The sequence below is a fragment of the Paroedura picta genome, chromosome 1 (assembly GCF_049243985.1).
Source record: "Paroedura picta isolate Pp20150507F chromosome 1, Ppicta_v3.0, whole genome shotgun sequence".
Lineage (NCBI taxonomy): Eukaryota > Metazoa > Chordata > Lepidosauria > Squamata > Gekkonidae > Paroedura > Paroedura picta.
In genome coordinates this window covers 74772375-74790820 of record NC_135369.1, presented here as the reverse complement: position 1 = coordinate 74790820, position 18446 = coordinate 74772375, and the positions used below count along the sequence as shown (strand labels likewise).

General features: G+C 40.9%; 1 protein-coding gene across 5 annotated transcripts in view; it reads left to right on the top strand.

The window, feature by feature from the left end:
• BIRC6 (baculoviral IAP repeat containing 6) overlaps nucleotides 1-18446 on the top strand; it is a 170721-nt gene that overhangs the window by 63126 nt on the left and 89149 nt on the right. For all 5 annotated transcript variants that reach the window (XM_077343614.1, XM_077343600.1, XM_077343607.1 and 2 more), the window contains 9 exons: nucleotides 2037-2220; nucleotides 2687-2842; nucleotides 3906-4039; nucleotides 5922-6075; nucleotides 7426-7542; nucleotides 11119-11273; nucleotides 13014-13140; nucleotides 15391-15501; nucleotides 16958-17091. In XM_077343614.1, the coding sequence (XP_077199729.1) occupies nucleotides 2037-2220; nucleotides 2687-2842; nucleotides 3906-4039; nucleotides 5922-6075; nucleotides 7426-7542; nucleotides 11119-11273; nucleotides 13014-13140; nucleotides 15391-15501; nucleotides 16958-17091 (1272 nt within the window). The remainder of the gene's footprint in view (nucleotides 1-2036; nucleotides 2221-2686; nucleotides 2843-3905; nucleotides 4040-5921; nucleotides 6076-7425; nucleotides 7543-11118; nucleotides 11274-13013; nucleotides 13141-15390; nucleotides 15502-16957; nucleotides 17092-18446) is intronic.

Here is an 18446-nt window from a genome sequence, read left to right as displayed (position 1 = left end):
GTGTGTTGTAAAGGGCCCGGGGGGGGGGGGGGAGAGAAGGCATCCTTCGGGGCCCATCTCCAATTAGTCAAAGGACCACATGTGGTCCGCAGCCCACAGGTTGGGGATCACTACTCTGTAGGACCCAGTGCCTCTCAGTGATTTGGATAATGTAGTTGACAACTAGAAACAATGGCTGTCAGCTGTCATTGAGGAGATCGCTCCCTGACAGCCTCTTAACTCCCTGCCTAGATCTCTGGTATGCTTGGGAACTGCATGAAAGGAAATAGGAGTTGATACAACTACTTTGAGTTAGGAGGAAGAATCAGAATGAAGCATCAAGAACATTTTGTAGAAAGCTTAAGAAAGCTATGAGATGTCAGTGAACGTTGTGAAGAGAGAATACTACAGGGCTTCCATTGCATCCACTAGTTCACATCCATCATAATTGCTTAGGGTAATTAGGTCTCTCATAGGGTAATTAGGCCTTTGGAGCTGTTTGACTTTTGCAAGGTTTTTCACAGACAAAATCTTGACACTGTGCTACTACCTCCCTCAACTGTTACTGCAGTAAAGGAACTACAGACCCCTTGGCCATCTTCTGGGAGGAGTTCTGAAAATTTCACAGAGCTTACACAAACTGAGGTGGACAGGGTGCTAGCTTCAGTGAGGCTGACCACTTACCTTTGGATCTCTGTCCCTCGTGACTCATCAAAACGAGCAATGAGGGGATTGGAAAACCTCTCTGGGAGATAATAAACTTGTCCCAGTCATCAGGAACATTCGTGAGGAGCTTAAGGGAAGCAGTGGTTCAGCCTCTGAAGAAACTATGACTCGATCCATGGGACCCTACCAACTACCGCCCTGTCTCGCAGCTAGCTTTTCTGGGGAAGGTGGTTGAGTGGGCAGCCGCAGATCAAATACAGGCATACCTGGATCAAGAATCAGTTCCAGACCCAAAGGGTTTTATTCAAGATGTGAGCTCGAGATAGTGTGTGTGCACATGAAAGCTCATACCTTAAATAAAACTTTGTTGGTCTTAAAAATACCATTGGACACAAATTTTGTTCTTTTTATTTACTTTATCATCTGTCAGTACAAAATTATTTTTGAAAATGTAATATAGTTCAGTGTAATATATCAAAAAGAAATGCAATAAAACTGAATTATAGCATAGAAAATTGGCATAGAAACTCTCATATACTGTAAAGGGGGAATTCCATATCTTAGATCAGTGGTCCCCAACCTTTTTATCACCAGGGACTGGTCAATGCTTGACAATTTTACCGAGGCCCGGGGGGGGGGTAGTCTTTTGTCAAGGGACATCACGGCCGCCGCATGAGCCCCTGCTCCGCTTGCTTTCCCGCCAGCGTCCCTGACTTCCTGCTGCCCACTGGGGGGCACTGTCAGCAACAGCTGCACAGTGCCATGCCTAGGGGGAGCCCCAGCCATGACGGCCGCTGGAGAGCACCAAAGGTGAGCCAGCGGCAGAGTGGCAGGGCAGCCCCCGAGGCAGCAGCTGGTGAGGAGGACGAGGAGGAACCACAGCCTGGTACCGACTGATCTACGGACCGGTCCCGGTCCCCGGACCAGGGGTTGGGGACCACTGTTTTAGATCATTAAAGCTTCAGCTCTGTTTCCAATATGAAAAGTGCATTCTTGCACAATTTCATTTTACCTCATTCTTATTCCCTTTGAAAAAATCCCTTCTTCTGAAATAAGTATTTATTTTATTTGCAAAATGTATTTGAATCTTCTCTAATACACATTAATGTAAAACACCTAATGTGCGCATTTTACCAGTATTCACAAAAAAAGGTTGCATTGGAACAGTGAACATAGATGATAGCACGTATGGAGTAGTTATGTAGACTGCTGTATGATCCTACTTGGAGAATCCTTGCTCTTGAGCCATATTAGGCTAAATAATTCCTCAAAGCACATTCAACCCCTAATTCTCGTTAACAGGTTTGTATTTGCATTGCATCCTATATAGAAATAAATTTTTCAAGGGAGAATTAAGTATATAACTTTTCATTTTTGAAATTCCATTTCAGGTTCTTGCTAGGATTGCTAATGCAACAAGGCCTACAATACATTTGTGTGAAATTGTGAATGAAGCTCAGCTGGAAAGACTGCTATTGCTTCTGGTTGGGACAGACTTCAACCGAGGAGATATCTCTTGGGGAGGAGCATGGGCTCAATATTCTCTGACATGTATGCTGCAAGATATTCTAGCAGGTTTGTTAAAAATTTTCATCTATGCTAAGGACATAGGCGGTGTGGGTTGACAGCTAGGATACTATCACTGTACTGCTGAGTGGAACCATGGGAGGCAACACAATCCTTCAGAGTTCTAGGCATGAAAGGCTCCAACTTTAGGGCTGTTGTGGTTGGTTAGTATACTGTCAGATCTTGGCCATAATTACTATTTATTAATATGCTACAACAGAAATATCTGTGTTGATGATGCAAGATTTCTGAAACTGTCACATTGGATAAATATGTTTTAGCAACTGTTAACTTAATTTGCATGGCCCATATTTTCAAAAATGGGCTCAGCATTTTCTGGCATGTCAGTGTTTGAAATATCATCAACCACTCTTAGTTTAAAAGAGGGGATTGAATCTTTGAAAGTGTTCAGGCAAGTCAAATAAATTCTTCCTCTGGTTGATTTGGTAAATGAGTTTGGTTCTGTGACATGTAGGAGAACTGTTGGCTCCAATAGCTGCTGAAGCCATGGAAGAAGCTGCAATGGGAGAAGAGGCAGGAGCTTCAGCTGTGGACCCCGATGAGTCTCTTCAACAGTCTACAGCTCAGCTAGTAGAAACTATTGATGAGCCTTTGGCACATGATATTACAGGTAAGAAAAGAAGTTTAGGTTGTAATTTGATTTTTTTTCTAAACTGCAGATGTCCTTCAACCATTGCTTTATAAAAGTTGAGAGAGAAATAATTCATAACTAAGGTGGCTCTTTCTATTTGGCAGTATTTTGTGTTTTCTAGTAGAATAGTTTTTATACTTTTTTTAAAGTTAAAGGTGTATACACTTGCTTGTGTTAATTAATAAAGACTCCTTTCAACTAATTCCCTTGGCTCTCAGACTGTGTTGGAACTTCAACATGGGTCATACCTCTACAGATGCATGGTTCTAGGGTCACAATAAAATCAGAGTCCAGTAGCACCTTTAAGCACTCTTCGTCAGGCCCTAAATAAATTTTTGTTGGTCTCAAAGGTGTTACTGGCCTCTGATTTTATTGTGTTACTTCAGACCAACATGGCTACCCATTTGAATCTGGTTCTAAGGAAGTAGGTTGAACAGAGTGAGATGAGAAGGGGAGGGTCAGAGAGGCTTAGTGGCAAGTTTATGATGTGTGAATATCAATGAAATACAGCTTGTTGCTCAGTAATGCCTTGGAACTGATAATTCTTTTTAAAGGAAAAATAAAAGATAAACGTGCATTACTGGCTGATGTGAAATTCTTGCATACGGAGCTGTAATACAGGTGGCTTCTGAAAAATAAAGTATATTTACAATTGGGTTTAATAGTGTGAGAGCCATTTTAACCCTGGTAAGTCAGCCTAGTCATGTCTCATATAATATTAACCATCAAAGCCTCAATCAGGTCTGTCATGACCATTCTCTGAGTGATTTCCATATGGCATAATAATGCCTGTTTCATCTTGAGCTTCTTGTGTTTGTTAATGGAACAAAGCTAGAGACTATTGAATGCAGATGGAAGCAGAAACCTTTCCTTGGCTTTAGCAGCGTGGCCTGCCAAATACCTGGGGTGGGGTGCCATTGTTGTATGCCATATGGGGAATGGATGCAACTTTAAATTTGACTTGTAACTAGACTTTGCCAGTTTTATCTGTTACGGGCCGTTACATTACTTGGTAGTATTAAGCTCTTTAAATCACCTAAAGGTACCCCACCTCTATCATCTTTGGAAAAAGATAAAGACATTGATCTTGATTTACTGCAAGACCTGATGGAAGTTGATATTGATCCTTTAGATATTGATTTGGAAAAAGATCCTCTTGCAGCAAAAGTCTTCAAGGTATGGAACACGTGAGTTTTCAAAATAGCTCCTACCTGTAACTGTTTCCCCTCAAAAAGTTTTATTGCTGTCTCTGTCTTGCTTGTATGATAGCAGATGTGATGTTTTGCACGTGGAGGTCATAAGAGTCTAAAGTTTCCTCTTGTAAATAGATATGTCACCCAACATTCTGTTCTCCTACTTGTCTGTGTCCAGTGGTTCAGACAATAGAACAACTTTTTTCTATCTACTGGGAAGCAGATTAGCAAATTAAATTAACAAATTAAATTAACAAAGATTTAGCCGGCAGTGGAGAGAAGTGCTTTTTATTTACTGTCCAGAGCCAGCCTTTCTTTTTCTTCCATATTAAATTGCCTTATTTCATTCTTAAAAATAAAAAAATGCATCAAGCCCCTACAAGAATGTTTGCAGTAGTTTGGTATAGCTATAAATATTCCCATTCTTAGAAAATTAGAAATCAAAGTCTATGAAGTTACATTTCCTCCCACTCCAGTCCCATGTGTGTTTTCGTCCTTTGATTTAACAGGTGGCACTGTATTTGTGTCCTCACTATTTATGATTATTATTACTAACTATATTCCTTTGGCACCAGAGATCCGTGTACCCACTTCAAGCTCTGGTTACAAAGACAATTGTACTTGATGTAATACTGCATTATTTGCTTAAAGCAGACTCTGGGGAAGGAGTACTGGGAGGGAATTTTTATACTAGTAAAGAGGCACTCTCCTATTTTGCATCAGACCAGTGTAGTATGTGATGCATTTGTGAACATAGCAGTAACAGAGTTTGATACGTAACACTTCTTGAGTAACAATGTTGAAATCATTTGATCTTTATGATTTAACCTGTGAGTCAGTGCTTCATCAGTGCTTGAAGCAAGATTATAAAACCACATACATGATCTGAACATTTGACTTGCCTTTCCCCTCTTGTATCATGTTAATAATAATAATAGCTGATTTTTATACCCTGCTTTTTATTACCCGAAGGAGTCTGAAAGCAGCTTACAATTGCCTTCCCTTTCTTTCCTCACAACAGACACCCTGTGAGGTAGGCGGGGCTGAGAAAACTCTGACAGGACTGCTCTGTAAGAACAGCTCTGGCAGAACTTTGACTAGCCCAAGGTCACCCAGCTGGCTGCATGTGGAGGAGCAGGGAATTAAACCTGAATCACCAGATGAGAAGCCACCGCTCTTAACTACCACACCAAGCTGGCTTTCACAAGCTCATTGCTTGTTTCTGTAAAGCGGGGTTCACAGTTCAGTAAAGGAACACTGTGACCCTAATGGGACCCAGCTGTCTCTGGCTAAAATGTCCTAGTATTCTTCATGGACAGCGTCTCTCTGCCTAACAGTCCTAAGGGTGATAATTCCTAGATCTGGATGACATAAGCAAACCCTTGAAAAGAAACTATTATAATTATTTTGCCTGACCAAATTGAAAAGAATCAAATCTGTATTGCAGTTGATAGAATGACACTAACTTAAGTTTGTGTCCAACTCAAAGCTCAGTACACATTTATTGTGCCATGTTAGGAAGCTTTGCAGGGATGCATGTGGGTTGAGTTTCGTGCTGGGTGTACATGAAAAGTAACGTGCATGTCACCTTTCTCATATGATATGCCATAAGGTTGGTTCAGCCTGCATCTTGGCATGTCAGTTTGGCTGTACAATTTGGGATTGAATGTACAAGTTGCTTGGGAATCATTTATCTCTTCATCTGCATCTCTGCACTACCTTGCAGCACATCATCATTGTAGTATGTTGTTATAAGTACATGAGGACAACTATACATAGTAACTGTGGGGAAAAATGAAGTTTTATATGTAGAATTGAAGACAAAAAAACACATATTTTGTTTGTTTTTTATTTGATTATTAAAGCCCATAAGCAGCACATGGTATGACTACTGGGGTGCAGACTATGGTACATACAATTACAATCCTTACATTGGAAGTGTTGGAATCTCTGTGGCAAAACCACCAGTTACAGCTGAGAAGAATGGATCACAGACTGTGAGCGTGTCAGTCTCTCAAGGTAAGTACTTAGGAATGCACTCATTCTGAAAAATTGGTTGCCATTTGCGGTACATACATGCCATATCTCAGGCTGCTTTTGAACATTGTCCTGAGTTTCAAAAGCAGTCACATTTATTTAGAAAATGCAAATCTTACTTTATCCAGGGGTTTATCCGTTGACTCCTATTTAGTACCATGTAAAATTTATTCCAGCAAAAAATTATGATTCCAGATGTAGAGATACTTTTCTTTAACAAATAACTTTAATAGATGCAAATATTATGCTCTTAAATGATAGTAGTCAACTTTGAATTGAAGTAAGGATTCCAGAAGGGACTAAATGGCTGTCGAAGGATGAATTAAAGATCAAATAAATAGACATTTAACCAACTTGAAAAGTTAATTCAAAATATAGTTAAGAGAGGAAATTAATTACTAGGCTATTATTAAATCAGGGACAAATTCTGCTGCAGACAATTTAAAAGAATTGGGAAATAGAACTGAATACTAATTTAATGATGAGGACAGGGAACAAATATTTCAGCAGTGTTCTTTCAAATCAATCTCAAAAGGTTTAGAAGAGTAAGCATTAAAGGTGTCTTAGAGGTGGTATTTCACTCCAGTTAGGCTAGCTCACTTAATTAAATATTTTATTTCTTTCTTTATTACATTTTTAATACTGCCGTCCCTTGCAGCTCTGGGCAGTTCTTAGTGAACATGAAATCCATTATGACAGATATACATAAACTCAGTAACTGGTAGGAGGGGGGTACTGGAGGGCCCAAAAGATGTCAGTTCCACATCTTCATTTTGTTTGTTTTGTTATTTTCTGTTTGGAACATCACTATAACATGACAGTATCATCTCCTATATCATCTCCTATCAGATGCTTTTATTATGTTTTGTTGGCATTTATTTTGTGTGTGTAAATAAAAATATTTGTAAAAAGAAAGTGCAGGTCTAATACCTCACTGAGCATACAGAACTGATCATACGTTTTTTGGATCGTGGTCACAGTCTAAAGCAGTGTTGTGATCAGAAAGCCACCATTAAATTGGTATTTGACCCCAGAATTACTCAAATCATGCAATGTATCTTGTTGCTTCAGTTAGCATCTAATGTCAGTTAACTTTATTTTCCAGTCCACTCATTATTTTAGTACCTGATTTTTTGCATTTGACAATATTTTATCAGTTCATTGCAACAGGTTGTCTTTACTATAAGCAATGGTGACAGTTGATATCCTAACTCGTTTTGAATTGTTTCATAAGGTGTATCTCTTGGGGATTTGGAAAATATTTGCTGTTTGAATACAGACTATTTTATTTGACGTAACTCTAAAAGTTGACTTTTATGTTGATTTCCAAAGCATTAGATGCTCGGTTAGAGGTTGGACTTGAACAACAAGCAGAACTGATGCTGAAAATGATGTCTACCCTGGAAGCTGATTCCATTCTGCAAGCATTAACCAACACATCTCCTACATGTAATTTGCACAGTTAAACGTCTCTGATTGTTGTGGTAACATTTCCCTTGCTAACACAGATGCTCCAAAGTGTCTTCTCCTTTTAAGGCTGCCAACCTCCTGATGGGGCCTGGATATCTCTTGGAATCACAGCATATCTCCCAGCTACTGGAATCATTTCTTCTTAGGGTTACCAGTTGGGAAATTCATGGAGATTTGTGAGTGGAGCCATGGAAGCGACGGGGTTTTGGGAAAGGAGGTGTAATGCTGTAGAGACTCCATGGTAACTGTCATCTAAAAAGCAGTTGTAATTCTAGGTGATCTCCAGCCTCCACCTGGTGGTTGGCAACCCTAGTTCCCTTGGAGGAACTGACTGCTTTGGCGGGTGGAGTCCATGGCATTATACTCTTCTGAGGTACATTTCCATCTTGAACCCCACTCATTTCAGGCTCTAACCCCCAAACTGGTATCCCTATCTCCTTCCCAGCCAAAAGCCAACCTGCCTTTATCTGTCCCTCTGTCTTAAGCTTTCTCTCTCCCTCTCCAACAGCCTGTACCTAGGAAAGCTGTGACACAATTGTGTAGTACCAACTATTTGCACGGTAGGAAACCCTCAAGGACTTATGGGGTGGCATCTCACTTTCCTCTATTTTACCTTTTCTTACAACATTTCCTCTTTCCCTCCCCCTGTCAACCCCCATATCCTCTTCCTCTTTCCCTGCTTCATTCTTTCTTTCCCAGCCTTTTACCTTCTACCACCCTAACCTTTAAAAGCTGTATTTATAATTTTTTTACTTAAGAAGAGTTGGCTTTTATACCCTGCTTTTCTCTACCCTAAGGAGTTTCAAAGTGGCTTATAATTGTCTTCCCTTCCTCTCCCCACAGCAGGCATTTTGTGAGTTATGTGGGGCTGAGAGAATTCTAAGAGAACTGTGATTGCTCCAATGTCACCCAGCAGGCTTCATGCGGAGAAGTGGGGAATCACACTCGTTTCTCCAGATGAGAGTCCACCGCTCTAATTTATTTATACAGGGATTTATATCCTGCACCTTCCCCCAAAGGTCCCAGGGTGGGTTGCAGCAACTACTACACTACACTTTAAACCTGCATTTTTCCATGATGAAGACCAAAGCAGCTTACATTATTATTCTTTTCTCCTTTTTATCTGCACAACAAACCTGTGAGGTAGGTTAGGCTTGAAAGTATGTGTCTTTTCCAAAATCACATAATGACCTTCTACAGCAAAATGGGACTTGAACCTGGGTCTCCCAGACCCCACTCTGAAGTTCTAACCACTACACGGTACGGTCTTTCATAGTGACTGCTTTGAACAATATAGCAACAGTAAATTTCTGTCAAGTTGTATCCTGAAATGGGGAAAAGAACAACCATTAAGCAATGTTTATCAAACAAATCTCCAAAATAGTGTATTGACAAAAGTGAAAAGAGACTATGAAGACATAAGTATTACTACAAGACTTGCATCACAATATCCAAGCAAACAGCTCTGCTACAAAGTCTGAGCAATATACATGTAAAGTCCTTGAAAACTCTTCTCAAATCTCTGGATCTTGCCATCTTGTAAACTCGAAGGCAGAAACATAGAGATATAACCATCTTGGATTTGTAGGATGCATCTTCAGCATCCCACAAATCCAAGATTGTTATAGAGTAGTTGTTTGATAAATATTGTTTAATGGTTGTTCTTTTCCCTTTTCTGTGATACAGCTTTACCGCAATTTACTATTGCTATTCTGATTTTTTACTTATTGCTGTGTTTCCATTTAATTCTAATTACCGCTGTTAAACTGGCAAACAGCCAGACCTGGTTGAGCAAGTCAGGTAGTATCAAATTGCCCAGAAGTTGCCGCCTGGCCTAGGGTTGCCAACCTCCAGGTGGAACCTGGAGTTTTTCCAAAATTACAACTGAATTCCAAATGACAGATCTGTCACACTGAAGAAAATACATGCTTTGGAGGATAGACTCTGTGGAATTCTATCTGGCTGAGGCTTCTCCCCTCCCCCAACCCTGCCTTCCTCAGACACTCCATCACAAAATCTCCAGTAGTTTTGTAGCCTGGAGTTTAGCAACTGTAGCCAGGCTTTGCCCCAGTGAGTCCATTCTCGAAGGCCAAAATAGACCTAGAAAGGGCCCTACCCCTTCCCCTGCCTTTTAATAACAGAAACTTTAATGGACAGCTATGGTTGTTTAACAATAACCACTAAGGTAATCTCTTACTCAAAGCTATAGATGCTTATTTTATAATATTGGTTTTATTAAATCCCTAGTGTTTGGTAGAACACTCTCTCATGCCCACTCACAGTTCCACTCACCAGATTTAAATATCCTTAGATTTAGCTGACCTGGCTGTTAACATATAGAATTCATAAGGACTTGCAGGAGACATCTCACTTCCCCCTCCTTCACTATTTCACCATTCTCTTTCCTGAAAGCCCCATGTCCTCTCGCCTTGGCCTGCTTCTGTCTCTGTAGCGTTGCTGACTTCCAGGTGAGACCCGGAGATCTCCCTAAATTACAATTGAATTCTAAACAACAAAAATCTCTCCCCCTGGAGAAAATTGCTACTTTGGACGGTGGACTCTTATGGCATTACATTTAGCTGAGACCTCTCCCCTCCTCAAACCTTGCCTTCCTAAGATTCCAGCATAAAATCTCCAGGAATTTCCCAACTTGGAGTTGGCAACTCTAGTCATATCTGGCCCCAATGTGTCATCCCTCGAAGGCCAAAATAGGCTTGGAAAGAGCCCTGCCTTTTTCTGACAAGTTGCCTAACAACAATTACTGACGGAATCTGTTGCTTAAAGCTACAGGTGTTTTTTAATCATTTTCAGAGTTTTTTAAAACCACCCTAATCCTTTTTTTTTTTGGTAGTTTTTTTAGCTTTCAGATTTTTCTGCAAACCTGGGGCCCTTTTTAGGTTTGTAGAAACATCTGTTGCCCATTCATAGCTCCAGTCACCAGATTTGACTTTGCTATTAATAAATACATGCTAATTAACCATTCCAAATTAGTAACTCTTCATTGGTAATATTCTAACATTGGGTTAGCTGTGCTTGTTTAGGGTGAGCAGGAGGGGCAGGAAAGGGAACTTTGACTCATGTAAGTGGAAGAAATGAGAAGAACAAAGTGTTATTTTCAACAACGAGAATGTATTTCTTAGTCCAAATCGAATGGGCAACCTGAGTTACTCCCAAGATTTCTAGGGATAAATTTTTCTTTTACTAGTGAAATTTCATAAATCGCACAATAGTCAAGCAAAGCCAGAAGCTTCTGTCTGAAAATCTTTTTAGACAACATTTGAATGAAAGCTGGTGTCTCAGAGATTCAAATCAGCAGTTGTGCTGAAGAATTCATTCTCTGATCACTAAGAGCCATGAAATTTCACTGATACTCTGAGCAGCAAAGCTGGACAGATTATCCTACCTGAAGCAATATATTCTACTCAGTTTGAATGCTACAGAATTGATTTGTATATTTTGGAAAATTAAAGGTATAAATTCAGTGACCAAAAGCGAAAAGCTGCAACCTATTTGAAAAGTGAAAAATATCTTGGCTTTTTTCCTCTTTTTTCCTAGTAACTCAGTCTCCTAGTGGAACCGATGACTCACTGCTACGGGGGCTCCATACAGCCAGTCAGACCAACCAGTTTATTATCCAGCTGTCCTCTATACCAATGCTAAGTACATGTTTCAACAAACTCTTCTCCATGCTACAAGTCCATCATGTTCAAGTAAGTCATTATCACTCTTGACATTTGTAGCACATTTTTGTCATGTTGGCTTCTGAGTCCGTTACCCAAACAGGGCAAGTGCTATTTATTAAGCTGCTTATGTAGAGTGAATTTTGTTAGGCAATCTTAATGAAAAGCAGCTAGCATGTTACTGTTAAATATTAAAAGGAAAATTCATAGTCAAGGTGACAGAAGACCAAACATTGCAAAAGAATGATATAATTTTAAAGAAAAATAAAAGTTAATAATTTTGAAATCGTACTTTGCATTATAACTGCTTTATAACTTTATATTACAGGAACAGTGAAAACATCTAATAAAAGCTGTTTATATTTTTAAAAATGCATATACCACATCTGCTGGTGGTGAAGTTGTTACTGAAATCTTGGGCTGGGCATGGATCTAATAATTAACTTCAAACTGTGCCAGAATTTTCCTGTACTGAGCCAGTCAGTTTTGGACCCCTGGAAGAAAGGGGGGTGGATTGCTTGGAAAGGGTTAAAGGGCTGCCAGCCATTTAACTTGTCTGTTTCACTTCCTCCTCCCCACTTTGAAGCAGGGAGAGCAAAATGAACATGTTTAATGGCTCTTCGCCATTTAAACCTAACAGCAGACAGGCAGATCCACACTGCTCAGTTGTTAATTTAAATTAACCTGAACAATTGAACTAAACTGAACAAAAGTCTGGTAAATGTTTGACTTGTGAACTGGTTTGTGCCAATCTCTACTCAAACCAATAAAAGCAATTATAATTAAAATACAAAACTATATAGAAACCACAAAAAACAGCAATAAGCTAGTTCCATAAAGTCCTAGAATGAAAGTTGCTGGGATGCAAGCTCTCAGGTTCTCAACTGTGAGCGGTGGCTCATTGGTCAGCACATATGTTTTTGCAAGCAGAGGTTCCAAGTTACTTTTTTAATGGGCTGGGTTTTTTTTCAGAGGGTTATTTCATGTTTCTGTATTGGTATGAAATAGACAGTTGGAAATGTCATCTTGATCAGGGGTAGTCAACCTGTGGTCCTCCAGATGTCCATGGACTACAATTCCCATGAGCCCCTGCCAGCAAAAGTCCATGGACATCTGGAGGACTACAGGTTGACTACCCCTGATCTTGATAGCATATAGATGACTGCTCATTCACAGTGTAAAAGGCACAGTGTAAAATGCCTCCACCAGGCATTGCCCTGAGACTGACAACAGGTCCCCCCTCAGACATCCTCTCCATGGCCTGAACCAGTCTGTCCTCTCTAAGGGCCTTAGCTAAGTTCCGTTCCTGTTATATTGCTTAAAGTCACTGAAACTGTGTTTAGATTGTTGTTGTTGTTGTATTTGTTTATATTATATATTCATTTGTTCCATGTATCCCCCCCATGTTGTATGTAAACCGCCCTGAGCCATATGGAAGGGCCGTATAAAAATCAAATTAATTAATTAATTAACAAAGAAAGAGACTTTATGGGCTGGATTGTTTGAATCTTGAATAGAAGAAACTGACAGAATAGAAAAGAGAAGTGAGAGAGATCTCTTTGGAGGTTCCAGGTTCAACCTCTTGCAGTCCAGTTAAAGGTGTTAAGCAGTAGATGCTAGAGAAGACCTTTCTGTCCCTGAGTTTCTGGACAGCCACTGTCATTTGTAGGGGATGCTGAATTAGAGGGGCTCAGTATAATGCAGCTTCTTATGCTTTGCTCCATGATCTGTTCTGAATTTATTTAAAACTGCCTGTCAATTTCCCCACAGCTTGAGTCCCTTCTACAATTATGGCTCACATTAAGCCTGAATTCTGGATCCACTGGTCCTAAAGACAATTGCAATGACATTTTCTTGTACAATGCCAACCGGACACCTGTCATTACTTTGAATCAAGGTGAGTTGCCATCAGTGTTTCTGTGTTACTGCACAAATGGTTTAAGATGGAATTTTAAAATATCTAGGAATTCTTGTTAAAGTCAACAATAAAATTTCCTTTGTATTATGACCCATATAAGTTAGCTCAGTGCTAAATTATATGATAGATCTTGAATCTGCCTTCATGCTCTGTGTAACTATATCAGTACTGGACAGGATTAACGATCTGAAAGGAGAGAGCAGGAGTTATGTAAGGTGATTGAGATATATATAAATACATAGCGAGAGAGATAGAAATATAGGTATAGATATAAACTCATTTTGAGTTGGACTTGGTTGAAAGAAACTATAACAGAAATGTCAAATACTTAGTTTTGGTGCTCTTCACACTGGAGCTCTATGGTTAAACTGACTTGCATCCCACTTAGATCTTCAAAATAAAAAATGAGAGTTGATAACATTGACAGATTATGTGGTATATTAGATTTCCTTTGTATACATGTGCCTGTATGTAATGCATGTATGTGTACATCCATGCCCTGGTATGGGAGTTGCTTTTCTGTCTTATGGTCCTTTATTGATGGAGTTAATATCTGCTTATTATCAGAGCTCTGTGTTCAGATATCAGTTCCAGGTAATCCATGTGTCCCTTCCAGCGGCATATTAATTAGATGGAAAGGACACAGACTTTCCCATGTAATTGTGAGTTTTGCACATACTTCTAGTATGTCATGGGGTTGGAAATTAGTGTAATGTAGAGACCAGAGCGTTGGATTAGGTCATGACAGACCTGAGTTCAGATTTCTACTCAGCAGCCATGATGTTTGTGAGTAATCTTAACAAATCACTTTATTTTGGTTCCCTTCATACTGGCTGAAGATACGTTACAAGATTTTTACAGAAGTTAATGAGGAGGCCATATATGCTACCTGTAGCTTCTTGGAGGAACAACAGTCTGGAAATGTAATAGATCCCAGGAAAAGGGATTCTGCATATCAGTGTGTGGGTGTATAATTGTGGCCAAAACTGGAATAGTGCATTTTGTGCTTCCATATCTTGCTGGCCTATTGGGGGAAGATTTCTGCCCATTGTAGGTACCCTGTCAACTACCAACCATCTCTTAATTCTTGATATATAGAGCCAGAATGAGTTTTCTTCTCTCACTACCTAGAGGTTGTGCAAATATATTAGTAACTATGTTTCAAGTTGTGCTTACATTGCTCCCTACTTATATGTTTACCAGAGCGGGTCTTGGGTGTAAATGTATGCCAAAAAAAGCCCAGAATCTTTAAATCTGGTGACAGAAAGCTGTTTCTCTCAGTGGGCCTGACTGTTCTCTAAGTAAGGGATTTATTCACATATTATCCAATTGCTACATTGAAGGATACATGTGTTTCAAATTGCTTAATTCCTGCAGATAAATCATAATATGAACATGTTGAGATCATGCGCAGAGATCTTAAATGACCTTTGTAAAAATATATATAGAAACGGTTCCATCTCATCTTATTGCTGACACTGAACCTCATAATGTAAGCAAGGTGAAAGATAAAGGAATACACTATTGCCCTTTGTTTTATCCAAATAGCAAAGCTAGGTTGTAAGGGCCAGACCCTGCCATCTGTTCTGGAAGACATCTGTTGTTTTCTGTGCTTCTGGTGGTGTATTTTTTCTTGCCCATTCCTAGCATCCATTTAATCTCCTGCGTATTTTCTCATTACTAGCATTATTCATCAAGTATTTAAAAGGCTGCCATACAGAGGGTGGAGCAGAATCATTCTCTCTTGCTCCGGAGGGACATACCAGATCCAATGGGATGAAATTAATTCAAAAGAAATTCCATCTAAACATCTGGAAGGAGTTCCTAACAGTTAGAGCGGTTTCTCAGTGGAACAGGCTTCTTTGGGAAGTGGTGGGTTCTCCATCTTTGGAAATTTTTAAACACAGGCTGGATAGCCGATGGAGAGGCTGATTCTGTGAAGATTTAAGGAGGTGGCGGGTTGCAGTGGATGTGCGATAGGGTTTTGAGTGTCCTGCATAGTGCAAGGCGTAGGACTAGATGACCCAGGAGGTACCTTCCATCTCTATGATTCTGTGATTTAAAGCATTATTCTGTTTGGAAGATTTTGAGATCTCTGATCTAGGAGCATTTTACAGTATTTTGCCTTTTTCTGTTTGAAATAATGGAAATTTACAATAAAACAAACAAAAAAATACAGCGTGAAGTCATGATATGCAGTCTTTTTGAACTTAGTGCATTTTATTGCAGCATCAGTAACTAGCTTCCTGACTGTCCTGGCATGGTATCCTAATACCTTACTACGAACATGGTGCCTTGTACTTCATAGTTTAACCCTCATGACGAACATGCAGTTCAACTGTAAGTTTCTTGCACTTATGAATATTGCACTCATAAAGCCTAAGTTTAAAACTTAGTAATTGTCATCCACTTTTCTTTAAATAGTACATCTCTTTAAATAGTACATTTCTTTGGGTCAATTTGAATAAAAGCAATAGATATTCCAGAAGTTAGTCAGATTATTTGTCCAAGTCTACTTTACCAAACTTTATGTAAGGGAGAGGTTCCTTGACTCTGATACAAATTGTATATGCTGACGATACCTTGATCATGCAATGCAATAAGCATTGACTTACTGAGAAAATTTAGTTATTGGTTATACTTTATGTGGGAAAATAATGATACCTTCTTTGTTTCTAGTGGACAGGGAATCTCAATATTGTGACTCTTTGGGCAAGTGTACGTGGATAACTAGCTCCATGGTCTAGCAGAGATCTTGACTAAATTATCCATTTGATCTCTCTATTTTAAGGAGCTTTCAGGCTCAGAGCAGGTCAGAATAAAGCATCAAACAGGATATACTGAAGCCTGCATAGATTCCAAAATGGTTTAAAACAGCAACAACAACAAATATTTACCAAACAGAAATTTACCTATACCTTTGAGTAATCCTATATAATAAAATGTGCAGGGTACTTCTCACAATGTGCCCAACCCTCTGTCTTGGGGGGAGGAATACCCTCCCTCCAAAGGCCACTCAAAGAAATTGGTGCACTGTCAGTCATGACTCTATGGCTTCTAATTTACCCTCTCTGGGAGGGAGTCCTCCCCACTGAGGACCTCCTCCACACACACCTCTCACTGCCAGAGGCTGGCATGGGTAGCAAGAGCAGTGTACCCCATGTGGCACCTCCTCCCACCAGTGGAAAGAGATGGCAAGATGCCTCCCAGGCCATTGGACGAAGACCTGTTGCACTGGAGGGGGAAGTTTCTTCACCAACTTCTGGTCCTGCTCCAGACCACGTCTTCCAGAGGCCTTCGCTCCAGCTCACTGGCCTCCTCTACACTCACCTCCACACACTATGTGGAGCAGTGCAGCTGCGCTTGCTGGATCCTCCTGCATGGCCTCCTGGTTCCATGTGGAGCCAATGCCTCCAAAGGCTTCTACCTCACCTGCCTCCCTGCGGTGCACCGAGCACTGAGGCCAATAGCCGGAGGCTTCTGCTTGGCCTCTCGGGGCTGCCAGAAGCCTCTGCACAATCTACTTGCCCGCCTTCCCCCAAGCCAAGGGGTCATGTTGCTGGAGTATTGCTTCCCCCTCAAAGCCCTCCCATCAGATCCGCGGGGCACGGAGTGGTGAGGGCTCCCAGGACGGTGCCAGGTGTTCTGCCTTGCCATGATAGGAGCTGGTGGGGGAGGGGGCTCCTTCATGCCCACTTTTAAAGCTGACTTAACTACTTGTGTTATATGAAGACAGCATGTAACTGTAGCAAGTACAAAAAGTGTAATAGTGTTACACTTTTTTTTTGTCTTAAAGCTGGACCCAGCAGTGCCATTACATCTCAGGAAAGTACTGCCCAGCTGTTGGTTTCGGATCCCAATCTCATTCAAGTTTTAGTGAAATTTCTTTCTGGAACCAATCCTCATGGAACAAATCAACACAGTCCACAGGTAACATTATTAAGTACAGTGACGATATAAGCAAATGTGGTAGGCATTCAGTTTACCTTAGTGGTAGGGATTATATTTCTGAAATATTACTGAGATATGCAATAATTGTTTTTCAGAATTTTGCCTCTAGTGAGTTGCTTATTTTGAAAGAATCACTCACTTTCCCTAAACTACCTAGTATGTTATCTGCAAAACCAGTATGGCATACCAAAGTAGTCTCAGCTTGTTGAGAATGCTGCATTATATTGTACTAAATTAAAGGAAATTACCTTGATATACATGAGCCTCTTGTGGCGCAGAGTGGTAAGGCAGCCGTCTGAAAGCTTTGCCCATGAGGCTGGGAGTTCAATCCCAGCAGCCGGCTCAAGGTTGACTCAGCCTTCCATCCTTCCGAGGTCGGTAAAATGAGTACCCAGCTTGCTGGGGGGTAAACGGTAATGACTGGGGAAGGCACTGGCAAACCACCCCGTATTGAGTCTGCCATGAAAACGCTGGAGGGCGTCACCCCAAGGGTCAGACATGACTCGGTGCTTGCACAGGGGATACCTTTACCTTTTTTACCTTGATATACAGCAAGCTTGACCAAGGCAATAGTCCCAAACATGGATACCTAGAAGTCAGTTTTTACTGAAATCTGTCGGGCATGCAGTACAATGCTGGATGGATGGCCAGACCCCCCTCCCCCCTGAAATATTTGCCAGATGTATGGAAGCAGTGTCTGGATGGCTCAGGCAGAGTCTCCTGAAACTCAGCCCCTCCAAGACGGAGGTCCCGTGGCTGGGTAGAAGGGGGCAGGACCAGGAAGCGTGCCTCCCTGGATGGGTTGCAGCTTATGCCTGCAGCCAGGAGTTTGGGAGTGATTTGTAATACCTCGCTATCTATGGAGGCTCAGATCATCAAGGTAGACCAAGTGGCATTTTACCACCTACACCAAGCTAGGCTACTAGCACCCTATCTGTTTTCAGAACAGTTGGCTACGATGATCCATGTAACCGTCACTTCCAGGCTAAACTTCTGTAACTCGCTCTATGTGGGCCTTCCCTTGTCTCTGACCCAGAAATTGCAGTTGGTGCAAAATACAGCTGCTAGGGTCCTCACAAGATCATCTTGGAGGGCCCATGTCCAGCCTGTTCTGAGGCAGCTACATCAGTTACCAGTTGGCTTCCAGATCAGGTTCAAGGTTTTGGTTCTTACCTTTAAAGTCATCCATGGACTGGGTCCCGCTTATCTGAGGGACCTCTTGTCTCCTTATGCACCTCGCAGGGCTTTGCACTTTGTAGGTATGAATCAGCTGGCCCCCAGGTGTTTCGCCTGGCCTCAACCAGGACCAGGGCTTTTTTAGTCTTGGCCCCAAC